The following is a 15,647-nucleotide window of genomic DNA, read 5'->3' as shown; positions in this document are numbered from 1 at the left end:
GTTTTGAACAAAAAGCCTCAAATCATGAACGCAGTGTGCAATTTTACGTGAAATCTTTCACGCACTTTCCTATAGGCTTTCACATTGGCCTGTTATAGCGCCACCAACAGGTGGATTTTTGCAAAACAAATTTTTGGAACAAAATGCTTCAAATCATCCAATTGCCATCAAAGGCATAAGAACAAATGGCACCCTTTTCACATTGGCCTATTATAGCGCCACCAGGAGGCCACAACCTGACCTGCCCTGGTGGAGACTGGAGACCTGTGCCCCGAGGGGCACTTTTTCTAGTGTTTTCAATGGTGAAATTAGCCAAACCACCAGCTAAAAAACAATGCAATGTGTTGCTGTGAGCTTATAGATCTGTAGGCCTATCTGTAGCCTATTTAAAATAAAAAATTAATCATGCATAATAATAGGCCTACTCATGTTATATTATAGCCCTATCAGTTCTATGTTCCCTCAAAACTAACAATATACAGTGTATATTATAGTGTTAGTTTTGAGGGAACATAGAACTGTATAGTATACACTAATCCTAAACCAAGCCTATAACCCTAACCTGAGGGAACATAGGGCTGAGGGAACAAGTCCCATAGTACTGAATGAGTACTGAATTAATTAAATATTGCGATTATTTCCCTGCATATTGTGTGTAAATCCATTGACTGAAAATAGAACATGCAATAATACCTGTTTTTGTAACCATCCAGTGTTGTAATCCTATACTTAGCCACACACATTGCCAAATAGAAGAATGTGACTTTAAAGTGAGATTCTTCATGAACTGGAACACACTGTAATAGGCTACGACTTATGTAAATCTCTGACAAATTGCACAACTTGCACCAAAAAGCTTCTTTGTCTTTGGTTTATATCCCCCCTGTTAAGTCTGTGTCTGCCTCCGACCTGCCATATGTGATTAGACCACCAAAAGACTAGCCAGACGGTAAGGGCATGTTCTGTTTTACTTTTTCATCCATCAGATAATTGTTGCACTTGGCACTAAATTAAATCATATAATTATACATTTTCTCTTACAGTGCTGAGAATGATCATGAAATCAAGTTGTTTTTATTTGATGCTTTGTTAGTCCTAAATCCTACGTTATATTGTTGTTGATATCAAATCACATGGACATAAAATTATGTATTGTGTTTTCAGTTGTGCTTGGAGTTCAACTGGGAAAGGGTGAAGAAACGTTTTTAAGAAATGGAGACCTTAGTATTCTTATTTTCATTCTCTGCACTTGGCATACTTTATGCAATGAATACCAATCCAGAACTCCAAGAGTAAGTTACATTTTTATGTTCCTATTGCTTTTTCATAAATCAGCTCTGCATGCAAGGGGAACAAAATAAATCGATAAAACGTAACTGAAACGTATTGTGTACATTAAATGTAATAATGTGTTGGTGCAGGTGATGCTCTTATAGTATCATTTCATAATAGACCGTATATTCTTCCACCACTTGAGGACACTATAAGCTCAAAATGTAAGTATTAATATCAATTAATTTCCACATGCGTGTGTCAGCATGTGAATAAATCCCTGGCCATGTTGAAACAGCTAATGTTCTCAGTTCAAACTGCAGATGTGGCGTTTACAAATTCCTTCTTTCGCTGTGTGTAAATCCTGGTAGCGAGAAAAGGTGTGTCAAAGAGCCCATGGGAATCGAATAGTTTCAGTTCATACAATGCGGTTTATGGGGGGGTTATCCGAAAGCTTTCATTTATCATAAAAATATGCTGTACATTCAATGTAATCAATTAAATTATGTCTTAAACCTTGCAACTGATGGGCAGTGTGTAGCAGTAGTTAAAAGGTAAGGTTCTCCCTGTAGACAAACCTCTAGTCTATAATGTTGCTGACACTTTTTTGACTTGACAATCAATAGACAGCACAGAAGAGTTTTATAAATTGCTCCTGACAATGCCTTGAATTACATTATGCCTGGTGCTCTTCCGCTCTGCAAACAAACAGAATTGAGTTCATAAATCTTACTGTGGTGTTGAATTGGAGATTGACTGAGGAGCTTCCCTTTGGCCTCACAACATTTGCTTGGCTTTTGTGTGCATAGATTGTACATTTCTGCTAAAGTGATTTTGTTTACATGGGGAGGCCTTGAGCACATTAATCTTTTCCATTGTACGGCAGTGGTACTTTTGACTGATAAACATGGAGGGCACAGTTGTACTAACATGGCCATAGCTTGCTGCTTTCCACACCTTGGCATGATGGATTATGCCTTCATCACAGATCTGGAGCAACACAATAGTAATGGAAGGTTCTTGGTGTAAGGATTTCTTTCCCATTTGCTGGGGTTCTGAAAGAATTATAGCCTACCTCCGTTATTTGCCAGTATTGATAACCATGTACAATTAGAATGATAAAGGCTCCATTCAGGCTAGTTAGTTAACTGACCGTTTTAAAATATTACATAGACTTGCATCTTTGGCAGAGATATCTCAAATTCTAAAGCTTATATTACGTACGTATGATTGTTTGCTTTGTCAGGGCAGTGCAAGCCTGCAGCTCTGTGATATGCACAAGGACATTAAGCAGACATGATATGGTTCGAACCAACAAGACACACCTGACATTGTGGAGAATTTGTCCTTGGAATATATTGAAGTTAATATTTCACCTCTGTATTAAAAAAAAGCAACCTTAGATTTCTTGGTTGGATGAATCCAATTTGAGACCACTGTCTTTCTAGGATCCCTGTGGACCAGAAAAACTTACAAAACTAGCATGCTCACAGCCGTCACTGGAGACCGGCGTCTGTCACCGTCTTTTCCCTCACACCTCTGCTGCATTCCCCCCACTGATACACACTTGGAGTGTTGGCATAATTATCTCTCTCTCTCTGTATTCCCATTCATCATTGTTCAGTAATTTACTACCACAGAGGAGACTGCCACAACTTCCCAGGGAGAAACTAATTAGAAAAGAGAATGAGGCAGAAAATCAGTGGGAGATGGGTCCTCTAAAAAGTATAAAATGCAAGTGCTAATGCTTTATTAAAACATTTAAGCCCTATTTAAAAAAGAAAACTGGAATATCTTATCTACAAGCTATGAGTTTGTAAATTCTCTATTTTTGCAATTTGTGAAGAGTTTTGAAAATATTTGGAATTATTTGAAAAATGTTGAACATTGAGAAAATGTTTAACATTTTTTAAATCAAAATAAGGATGTCAGATTCAAAGTGGTAGCACTGGTGAATGTCTGTGGATAAAGTGCTATTACACATAGATAACATTTTGTTCTCTCTCCTTCCCATGCAGGCCTTATATGATCTTGCACGTTGGAATTGCTGTGTTGGTTGTGGTGTTTCTGTTCTACTTCATCATCACTCGAGGAAACCCACCTAAGGATGTTTTATTCTTTGGTATTGTATACAATAGATTTAGTTTTATAGTGGCTATTTTTAAATTCTGCAACGTTCTTGGGCTGATTCCAGTGCCAAATAAAGGTTTCGAGAACTTTCTCTTACTCGTCGTGTTGGAACGAGAGCATGAATAGTTTTCATTGTCTATTCATCACGTAGTAGAAAGAGGCTTACACTGATCAGGCTCAGAGAGAAGCTAAACCCAGACTGGTATTTCTGTGGCATATTTCTGAAATTTGCTCCACCCTCTCAACATAACCACTTAAGTAAACACCAGATCTGTATTATGGGGAAAACCTTTAAAATAAATGTGCAGATCTACAAGCTCACAACAGAACGTGTTCTGAACTTGTAGCTACTTTCAGAGAAGATATTTAAAGTTGAGTGAAAACAGAGAAGTTACTAGTATAGAGCCCAGAGGGACTCCAATCAACCAAGTAGGGGTTAAAGTGGTTAAGTTTCCTCTTACATCACCGCCACCACCACCAGTGAGTTTCTGAGAGTCTACATATTTGGCACAGTGTGCCTAAGCCATGTGAACTCCTGATAACTGTACAACACTTATTGTAATAGTGCACAAGAGCTGTGATGTATTGTATACTAGAATTGTATGTATGTATTGTATACTAGATCTACATCTTGATCATGAGCCCAGAGAGAATGTGTACTGACTTGCGTGAGTTTCTGACCAAATCTGTAGGCGCAGTAATAGCAGAAAGTGTGTTTAGAAGAAAACGCTAAATTATGGAAAATCTTGTTAGGCAGAAATGGGTGGGACGGATCTATATGGGCAGTTGCATGATTCAAGTAATCCACGGAAAGAAACGGATTGAAACTTCTTGGTCACATGACTCCAGAGAGAATGTGTACCGATTTGCTTGAGTTTCTGAGTGTCGTTTGCCATTTGTGCGTAAACGCCATCCAGGGCACACCTACACAACTTTCTGTGTAGGTGTGTTTGTAGCACAGAATGTATTTGTAGCACGGAATGTGATGATTTGATTGGCTGGGCACGGTATATGATGTATGATGATGTACGATGATGTACAAGTGTGATTTTTTAATTAATTGAATGTTAGTGTCTAAGGATGATGGACTGGACAGAGTGTAGTGGCACACCTACAAATATTCCCATTTTGATGACATAAAATATTTTAATGTCATCCTATGCTCTCTTTTGCATAGTAAAAGAATAAAGTTCACACACTTGGAACACTATGCATGCACACCTCTTATAATGGGAACAATGATTCATCCATACCATGCCTTGACATATCGTACGTACATGTATGACTACTTGTCAAACTATTATCTCCATTTCTAGCCAAGGGCACCCTTGCAAACATGCAGACGTGTGGCCAATGCCAGTGGCTATGCCAATGGACCAAAAACTGGTGCCTGAGGCCATGACAGTGATGTTATAGACTGGAGAACCAGAGGGATGAGGTCAGCGATTTGTCTGGCTTTTCTGTATGAACATGTACAGAACCATAATTCCCCTCCTGTCTCCATTGTTAGTCCAGATAAATAGGACAGACAGTGACCAGCGCGATACTATAATGTGACACTATCCTGCCATGTTCAGACCACAGATCAGACTTTTACAGCCTTTCCTACATTATTAAACCCATTTCTCATATTGTATATGTGTAAGACACATTTCAAACTATGGAAGTAAATTGTCTGACTGTCTGGTTCTCCAGCAGAATACGCATTATAAGGTTTCACTTTGTGTACCAATAAATATTAAAAGAGATGCTGTTAGATATATTCTATTAATAAAATTAGACTCAAGGACAAAAACGCAAGCATTACAGTGATGTGGTCTGCCCATTTTACATGTGCCATTTGTAGCATACTTGTGTAGACATCATCCAAGGCCTTTTCCTGCTGTACTGTGTTGCCAGCACAAAAGCTCTCAGGGAATGTAATGGTTGAGAAATGAGAACAGTACATACTAGCATATTACCAGCTGTTGTCTGGGTTTAGTCTTGGCTATCAGCAGATCCACCCTGTTCTACCTACACTGTAGCAGTCTTTGCAATTTCCACACCTTTGTGAACTATAAAGCTATGGTACAGGGATGTGAAATTCTAGCTCAGCTGGGCACTGAACCTGCGGAAAAGTCTATTCTCCTCCAACCCACCTCACTGCTAGAGAAGACATCATTATCTCCCGACACTAGCCCTTGAAGCCGCTTTGTTAGAGGGAAATGTTTTAAACTAAACAGTATTTAGTTAGTAGAGCAAGCAAATAAGACGATGAGGTTGAGAGGGAGGTGAGGTGAAGGGTGATTTATATTTCTGAGTCAGTGTTGCACACCAGAAATGTTGATCTAAAAGCTCATCCAGCTTGTAGAGCTGCTATTTGTTGTGCGTGACACCACACACAACAAAGTATATCAAGGCCTTGAGAGAGCAATATCGCAGTAAGCTCATTGGACAGATGTAATTCTTTATTGTTAAGGCAGACAAAGCAGATTGAGACCTTAAATTAAAGAGAAATTATCTAAAATCATCACACTCTGAAATATATTTTGTTCAAACCATCTGTAAGCTGCTTTAACACAGCTTACAGATGAGATGTGATGTACAATATTGAGATGTGATGTACAATATTTTACAATATTTTACACCCAAGGATACTGAAAGACATTAATCCTGTTTTGTTAGTGATTTAAAAACAATATTTATTTCTGATGTCTATCTTTCTTTCCAGTGTTTGCAGAGTTCTCGTTTACATGTATCATTGACTTGGTGAGTGCTTTGGAGTATGATGGCATTATTTCCGGGTTCATGGAATTCTACCGGAAAACGGTGAGTTTCGTCAAAGCTACACTTACAATATATTGATCCAAACGAGTATGTTTTTCCTGGACTTACAATAGCCCATTGCAACAATCATAGAAATAGCGTTATCTATTTTATTCTTCCATTAACCATCTGATGTTTACTTTGTTTAGAGCTTATTGGGAATTTAGGCCAGAAAATTGGGTTTTAGCTAGGCAACCCCAATAGCGTATGGTGCTCAAAGTAAAACAAAACACATTATATTACAAATATTTAACCTCAGGTTTGTAACTACAGTCTGAACAATGTATGTCAATGTTTTAGGGAGAACCCTATCTGGGCACATCCTATGCCATCATGATGTGTTACTGGGATGGAATAGTCCATTTCACCATGTACCTGATGATGATCAGTAAGATATCAGACAGGTGAGTGCCACTCATTCTGCAGTCTCAGATGTATCGGAGACCTCCGACTTCCAATACGTTTGGTGACATAGAAATTCAATGTAGGACCAGAACCGACACAGGATCAGAACTGACACAGACTTGCATGGGCAGAACTGCATATCAGAAAACCCCCCATTCCTTTACATACTTATTTGCCCAAGCAACTGGGAGTCATTAAACTGACTCCACCAGATGGTGGCAGTAGTGAGTTCCTCCTCCAGGGAACTTGTGAACTCAATACTGCCGCAATCTGGCGGAGTCAGGTTAGGGAGTCATGGGAGCTAGGGGGCCTAAAAGAGCCACATTCTGGAGCAGCAGGTTGCCTACCCCTGGCCTATAGACAAATTCAGAAACGGGTCTCATGGTCTCGACATAGCTGCGGGGTTTAAACCCTCACCAGGCGCACCTCTTCTACTACAGTGAACGGTAGAGTGACTGATGTTAGTGCGCCTCAAACGTTACTCTATTACCTGCTTTTTACTAACACTAACATTACAAAGATGCCCAGAACATCGAGATGAACCGGTTTAGTTTATGGCTGCTCCAACAGTAGTGGCAACATTCCAAAACAAAACGGAATGTCAAAAAATCCACCGCGGGGTCCGAGACCAGAGCCATGGACTGGTTGAGATGAAGCAGTGAAAGGTCCTGAAAGATACATAACATCAGTCTTACCCAATACCCAATCTTTCTGTTTTATGAACACAAGGCTGCTGTACTTTATACCTCATACTTTAAATGCTCAAACTAGGGGGTTTTCATGATTCTGAATCCATTCCAAGCATTAGTTTTGCACAACAAAACACTCCTTGGGCTAAAAACGGTCATAGATGTCATGACAAATGTGATGAGGGCAGCACAAATGTGATGAGGTCAGGTCAGCACATTTATGGCTGTTTTTAGACCACAACAATGGTGATGTTATATGAAACAACAAGTAAAACAAAGTAAACAGGAGACTTCACAATTCCAGGCCTCCAGGGTTGGTTTTCTCAGGTGTTGATTCGAGCAGGCAAATCCTATCAAATAATGCATAAGTATCCACTTCTTTCACATTGTTTATGCTATTTGACTATAACAGAATATGCAGTGAAGTGAACAAAGACTTTTTGTGGAAGGATTTGTCAGTTTCCTTCATCCCAGACAATATATACTCAGCTGTGATGAGAAGGAAAAGGGAAAATAAATACAGTACATATTTCCCTAGCTACTGTAGCTAGTCGCAAAAACTGACATCAGTTTGTTAAGTTCAGAGAGAGAAATGCCTGAGGGCTGATACTGTGATGGAAATAAGATCTTGTTTAAATCACCCTCAACCCTTTCCCAGAGGGAGAACAAACAGTAGGCCTCATCTCTCAGGAAGTTATCCTTTGATCCCATACAGATTGTATGCACATTAAGTCCTTGAGCACCACGTTTGTGCCATGTGTTGTCTGTGAAGCATGGGCTGGAGAATTACGGTATAAACTGCAAATGATTATTATTACTGTATTCAGAATAAAAGCTGTTAGTGTGTTGTATCTAAAAGAAAAGTCATCATGTACGTCCATCTGTTTTACTCCATAGAAAGTCCTATCGTACCCTTGGCTTGTTCTGGGCTGGCTCTTTGTGTGCCAACATGAGTGTCTTTATTGCTGGGATCGTCGCAGGTGAGCCTCATTTTATATTCCCCACCAACAATCCCAGGGTGAAGGCTTTAATCAACAGAACATCTGCACCGCCTTGTAACATCACTGTCAGCTTGGAAACACAATAGGCCTACAGACATATAGCCCTGCTTGGCATTGCAACCCCAGAACATGAAGTTGAAAACAGACTACAGCTTCTGTTGTTTCAAGCTGCATGTAATGTGCAAGTGTCAGAAGATCAAACTTGCCCATCGGCAAAGTGTCTCTCTCTTTATTTTGTTATTTTAGACACAAGCATTTTCTCCAGAGACTTAACAGGAAACAAATTAATGTGTGTGTGTGTGTGTGTGTGTGTGTGTGTGTGTGTGTGTGTGTGTGTGTGTGTGTGTGTGTTATTTCTGGCAGGTAAATACGGGTCAGAAATCCGTCCAGCATTCTGGATCAACTTTCTCTTCCTGTTGATGCCTGTTTTGGGCGCCATCCTGATTTTTACACGGTCCCAGGAAAAACAACTTACTGGTGGATACAATGTGTGTAAAGGATATCATCAGTGGAACGAAATTAGATGTAAAGAAAATTGCTAGCTTAAGAATGTGTGCCAAGGTCACTGGCACAGGTACATTTAGCAAGCTCACAATTATCAACAATCAGATGCTGATATCATGTTGTTAAACATGTTGATAACCTTGTGCACAGTGAATACACATTTTGTTATTACAAGGCTTGGTTGAATGCCTGATTATGATTTTGGTCAATCACTGAATTCAGCAGTCAATAACAGACAACAGATGGCGGAGACAACAATCCGCATGCAGTGCTTTCTTTGTTCATGGTAGCCACGTAAACAAATACACAATGTAATTTTACAGCTAAATGTTAGTAAACTAAAGAATGTTTTTGAAAACATTTGAGGCAACAAATAAGCAATGCAGTAACATGTAAATTTTACCGGAGCCATTGACTCCATATATACTGCAATATACAGACATTGCTTTCTTTTTCTATTTTAGTTTAATGCTGCTACAATGTCAGAGAAGTCGAACAAAAAATATGTTTTACTAGATGTACAATGCCTGCATGCATACAAGATTTAACAACCTTGAACCTTGTGTGTAGCTAGACTAGAGCATATTTAACCTCAAGTTTAAATACCCACAAGCCAAATCGACTTATTCCAAACTCCCTCCATCTTCATCATCTGCCTATATATCTTAAGATATATAATGAAACAAGCACAATGTTGGAGTTTGACCTTATGTTGGCGTCTCCCTTCAGGCCCAGCAAGCACAGTGCATGAAACTAATCTGGAGGCCCATGGATCTAGCACTGGTAGTGCTATTGATAGGTGCCATGGCTTTCACCATTCTCAGGGGTTTGGTGAGTGAGACCGACAGAATCAATACGTGTCAGTAAAATGAATTCATGCCTGGACCATTTAATTGTAGACAGATATTCATCTATGTGTAATACATACTGTGGGTATAGTTAATTTGAGCTGTATTAGTATTTGCTGCAGGTTTATCCATGGAGTCGTTTAAAGATTAAGATCAACATTCTATGGCCAATTAATTGAGCCACACGCATTATGTGTTTTTTTGTACTATTACTATTATTATTATTATTATTATTATTATTAGTAGTAGTAGTAGTAGTAGTAGACAGTAGTAGTATTTAAAGGATTGTGCAATGATGTGTAGATGATTAAGTATTTTTTGTCATTACTATGATTTGTTGGGCATTCAATCATGTAAAAAAAGAAAAATCTTAATTCCAAAACATCCATATGTGCATGTATGCAGGTGGCTCTTGACTCCCCTCTAGAGGCCTGTTCCATGTACCTGAAGCAATATGAACCCTACCTGCAGGATCCTGTGGGCTTCCCCAGAGTTATGGTGGGGTTTTCTTCTCTCTCTATCTGTAAATCTCTCTTTTTACTGTATCACACTTTCAATTTCCGAATTACAATTTGGGCGTGCGTGTGTGCATGTGTGCGTGCAAAATGTGAAAGGAGGACGTCTGTTTTGCAAGACTAACCCTTTTCATCACTGATGACGATAAACCACATGCCGTGACGTGATGATTGACTTGCAGCACTGGAACACTCCCACAAGACTGACACAAGCTGGGTTCAACGCAGCTCATTAGAATTCTTCTGGACTACAAGCCTAGGATGAAAAGACATAATTTGGAGCCATTATATGGCAGCAAGAAAGGCTTTCATGCACCAAATATTTAAATTGAAGTCCAAGCCAGTAATGACCCTTATGCATAACTTGCTGTTCGTGTTTAGTGTGCAAATGTTTGTAGTGAATCTTTTGAATGTGGGGCTGTGAGTAATATGGGAGATAGATAAAGAGACAGGAGAGAACGTGGTTGAGGCCAGGGTAGCCTGGTGACGCGAGGTTAGGTTGAGAATAAGAATAAGAATCTTAAATGGTAAGACCACTTTTGCAGAGGTTTGGGTTGTGTAGTTACCTTGCCATGATGTAACTCCAAAAGTGGACAAAACATTTGTGCATTACAGTGATGATCAAACATGCAGTGATGAAGAAGCAAATCAGGGTTGAGGATGTCTATGCACTTTTTAGACATTTTGTACAAAAAAATCAGACCTGTCTGAAGTGAGTGGTGCTGTAATCAGTGTAATGTACTTGTGCTGTACGTACTGTACAAGCCCTCATCCCTGGCCTGTGTGTGTGTGTGTGTGTGTGTGTGTGTGTGTGTGTGTGTGTGTGTGTGTGTGTGTTAGGCTGTGCAACAGTGACACTTGGTGGTGAACAAACGCTATAACGCTATTTTCGTGCTCGGTCAGACCCAGCCACCCAGCCAGGGACAGACCCAGGGACAAATAGCTGTCTATAGGAGTGGTTGCGACACTCAAAAATCACTTAAAGCGCCTAAAACAAACTAAAAAGGAACATGGCCGGGTTCAATAATAATGTCATTGCACAGCACGTATTCCTTATTCCACAACTGGGTCCAATAATCCTTACGTCCCAAAGGCACTAAGCACTGCTGTGCCTCTCCGTGCATGACCGCGTTCCTGCGTGTCTCTGTCAATCTATGAATGACTCTGAACCATATGATCCCCCAGGTAAAACTCATCAGCATCAGTTCTCCTCATAGTCAAACTCACGACATCACAGGCTGCTCACCCAACCTGCTTTTGAAATGCCAAAAGCAACCACCTCTGGATGGGAATTTGAATAACTCAGCTGTGACATAGGCTATAGGCTAATATAGTTACATACAAATTAGAATGTAACACTCTCTCTCCCTCTCTCTGTGTGTGGTCATCGGGCATGTCCAGTCCATATAATATGGGCAGATCATACGCTCATTTGAGCTGATGACAGTCATGCCCAACATTGTCCAATTCTTAGATGCCGGTGAACAGTAAAGGCGACAGCACAGTTCCTTAGGGTACACCAACACTATTGTTGCATACAGCACATCTGACAGGCTGGCCTGCAGTCCTGACGTTTTGTGACCTGCTGGTGTAGTGTAGTAGTCTCTAGTCTGTAATGCAGGCCAGCAGCAGGTTGGTTGGTGTTGGAGGTACTGAAAAAGTAAAAGAACAGGACTACCGCAGTGCTACACTGTCTCTACATTGTGTGTAGTTGTAGCATCTGTGGAGCAGGTAGATGATGGCAGATGTTGATGGCTGAAGGCACACAACATGTCCTATATCTGACTAGAAGTAGCCCTTAGTAAAAGTACAGGAGATACTGTGGCTGACTGATGTTAGAGCAAGTGTAATATGGAAATATTTGATTAATACAAACCATCTCTTCATGATGTCAATCCTGTTCTTTTAGATGCTGCACCTTTTCTTCTATGGTCTTCCCATGTTGGGTGCATTTGTTTATGGTCTCCTCAAGCCTCGATGCACATGGATGTCAGACTGGACCCTTTTCTTCGCTGGAGCCGTGACCCAGGTATGAACTTTAGGAAAAAGAGATAATGGATGAAAAAGGATCAGGACACAACATTTTAGTTTACAGTAAATGTGTTTAATACACACCTGTAATGGGGCCATTTGGAACCCCCTCAAGGAACCATGAGGGCAGAGGGTACCTGGACCACACTTTGTAGCAGTGTTTCCAGTGAGCCAACATGCACAATATCAGCACCCATACTCTGTTTACAATTTACCATTTAGGCATTTAGCAGTCGCTCTTAATCCAGAGCAATTTACAGTAAGCAAGAACAACACAAGGCAATACATCAAGTACATAGGAATTGTCATCAAGAATCATAAGCAAGCTAATAACCTAATATCTGTCTAACAGTAGATTATCTGTACAGTGAAGCTCTGAGAAAATGCATAACATGCAAATACATATACATTACACAAGTTTAGCCTTATGTAATGAGATTAATAATTTAGCATATCTGTTTGACCAGAATGGAGCAGAGGCTTAATCATCATACTATAATTCAGCGAATGTCTGAATGTCTGTCTGAATGTCACTGACAGCGCGTTATCTCATCATTGCCTGCACCAATCACTCCCACTTCACACAGGCATTGACCATATGAATATGGAGGTCTTAACGGGGACACATTAATGATTATTAATGAATTTATTAGTGAATAAAAACAGCCGTTTACAGCCGTTTATCCGTGGTCTATCTCCGACCGAGCCACACTATTAGCACACATCTCTCCATGCCAAAAGAAATCTGCACGCTCCCAGAATCCGGCTAGGCTACATTTTACCGACGGAACTGTCATATTTACTGTACAAATATTGTTTTTACATCACCACACGATCCCATGGGCAATGCGCCTGGGCGCAGTACCCCCCGCGGCCACAAGATGGGGCAAATATCTCACAACGGGTAAGGGCTAGTTAGTATAATTGGTAAGACGGAAACAAGGAAGAAAGAGGCTCAATTTCTTTCCAATATGGCTGCTGTGCAGAGCCTATATCTGCATCTCCATCAGTTGTTCTCACTGACTCGGATGTAAGTATTGATACATTAACAACTGTCTCCTTTTCCTAATCCAGTTCCTGGAGCCAATGATGACTATAATTGATCGAATTCAAACCTTTATTCTGGAAAAAGCATTGCGGTTCACCCTCAAAAATTAAGACAGATATGAAACACAAAAACAAATCTACGAGTAAGGCATAAAGATATAACACACAAGCAGTGAAATAATAAATTGTCCATAGGATATTTTAGTGTTTGTTGTAGACTCTACAACAAACACTAGAGTAGTGTTCCATGAAGTAGGGGCATCGAAGCAGAAAGCAAATTTTCCCAGTTCAGACTGCAGATGGGACCTCTAGTGCAAGCCTGCATTCACTTGAACGGATCTGACGAGTAATTATTTTCCAGTCTAGCAGCAATGTGATGTAGGGTGGTAACTTCCCAGATCCTAGCCTAAATCTCGTCTTAGAGAGGGAAGACCAACCTGGTGAGTGCTGTAGCTTTCACCAGTGATTGCGAACGCAGTGATTGCAAATGCAATGAGCATTAACTATGAGACCTAGCAGAACATGTCTGTCTGTGTCTGTGTCACGCTGTAACACCACCCGCCCGCCACCAGAGGGTGCAGCTGTATAACACAAAAAACACACCCACGCACACACACACACACACACACACACACACACACACACACACACACACACACACACACACACACACACACACACACACACACACACACACACACACACACACACACACACACACACACACGCACACGCACACACAAAACGTAACTTAACTAAGAAAAAACTTTAAAAAAACAAAAACACATGCACGCACACATACACACACTAAAAAAATTACTTCAAAAAAAGTAACTTAAAAAACACTTAAATTACAATTACACGTAATTTATTCGAATTGTTGTTATTGCAATTCACGAGCCGCGTTCGCGCGGCTTACTTGTAAAGTAAGTGCTGAGTGAGAACTGTATCTAGGGGTAAAAGAGTGGTAAAGGCAGCATTTCTATAGATTACATCACCGTAATCCAAAACCGACAGCTTCAACAACCCTTTCCCTACAGATCATTTGGAAGTTATAGCGTTGTCCGTATACTACTTTGTCTGTCTTACTGTATTGCTTATATCAAACAGACAGGTGGCCTTTCCTCTCTCTGAAGTATTGATCTGGTGTAAGAAATGGAGAGAACAGGACACCCATGATCAAAGCTGAATATACAGGCTGCAGTGTTCAGCCTTACGATTTATGCTTGGTTAATCAAAAGACTCCGGTGAACAGCCAGCTGCTCTGTGCCCTGTACTGTATACCGCTAACTTTAGACTTTATATAATGACTGCAGAAGAATGGCTCAAAGTATGTATTCTTCTGGGGGAGGATATGAAAAGTAAAGCCAACAAATGAGCTAACATTTGCGCGAATACAGAACATGACCAAACAGCAGACTGCAAGTTAGTGATGCCAGTTACAATATGACATTAGTTATTACAGCTCTGGGTTTAAAAGTCTGCTCTCCCTCATTTTTACTAGATTCTCTAACAAGTAAAATATAGATGCCTTTTTCATGCTTTGTTTTTTATTACTCACTGGAGAAATGTGAGACATCAAAAGCTGTATCTCACATTTTTCTGTATTTCTCTTTGTGAAAAAACTAGAAAACAAAACACCCCTTGAGTTCTGCTGTTATGAACCAGCCTCATATCTCTCTCTCTCTCTCTCTCTCTCTCTCTCTCTCTCCAGTGTCAGTGGGCCCATATTGGAGGATCACTCCATTCTCATACTACAGCTCCATTCCGTATTCCAGATGATGCCTTTTGGTGTGTGATGGCAGCTAACCTAATCTATGCAGTTATCCCCAGCTTGTTAGCTCTGCGAGTTCAAAGTGATCCCTACTTCTTCCTGAAGGTTGCTTACTTCCCTGGGCAGACAGGTCTGCCAAACAGCGAGGAGAAAGACACCTTAATCACGAAGAACAAATAATTATTATTTCATGCATTGACGCTGTTTCAAATTAGTTGTTTGAAAATTGAAATGTTAAAATATACTATTATTTTTGCTCAACAGCTATGGGTTTTTGTTGTCATTGAAATGTTGGTCTCCAAGTTCCAACTATTTGCTGAAAGCGTGTATTGTGGGCTTGTATACCAGAATTTCTTCCCTGGAACTTCCAGACCCACAGGAGTGAGACCAGTGTGCCGGCCCAGTTCCGGCGAAACGGTTGAGAAATGAAATGACAGAATTACCGTGTGGGGGTCCCTCTACTGTACTGTGCTGTACGTCACTGTACTGTACTGTCACACCCAAAATCATCATATATACAGTTAATGTGTGTGTGTATTAGGCTGCACAACAGTGACACTTGGTGATGAAAACCAACCAAATGCTATTTTCGTGCTCGGACACAGCCAGGGACAGACATAGCCAGG

The 15,647-nt window shown here is 40.3% G+C and overlaps 1 protein-coding gene across 1 annotated transcript; it reads left to right on the top strand.

The window, feature by feature from the left end:
• Nucleotides 1-1,212: 1,212 nt before the first annotated feature.
• On the top strand, nucleotides 1,213-15,201 carry tm6sf2b (transmembrane 6 superfamily member 2b; the record flags this gene model as incomplete). The annotated part of the gene is made up of 10 exons (XM_080770199.1): nucleotides 1,213-1,292; nucleotides 3,291-3,394; nucleotides 6,113-6,210; nucleotides 6,508-6,611; nucleotides 8,199-8,281; nucleotides 8,666-8,790; nucleotides 9,536-9,637; nucleotides 10,060-10,152; nucleotides 12,079-12,198; nucleotides 14,962-15,201. 10 exons carry the CDS (start codon nucleotides 1,213-1,215, stop codon nucleotides 15,199-15,201), a joined length of 1,149 nt encoding a protein of 382 aa, XP_080626325.1.
• Nucleotides 15,202-15,647: the final 446 nt, after the last annotated feature.

The sequence above is a fragment of the Protomyctophum bolini genome, assembly GCF_963924005.1.
Source record: "Protomyctophum bolini genome assembly, chromosome: 8".
NCBI classification, from domain to species: Eukaryota; Metazoa; Chordata; class Actinopteri; order Myctophiformes; family Myctophidae; genus Protomyctophum; species Protomyctophum bolini.
The sequence above is the reverse complement of the archived record's forward strand: the minus strand, read 5'-3'. Positions and strand labels throughout refer to the sequence as shown.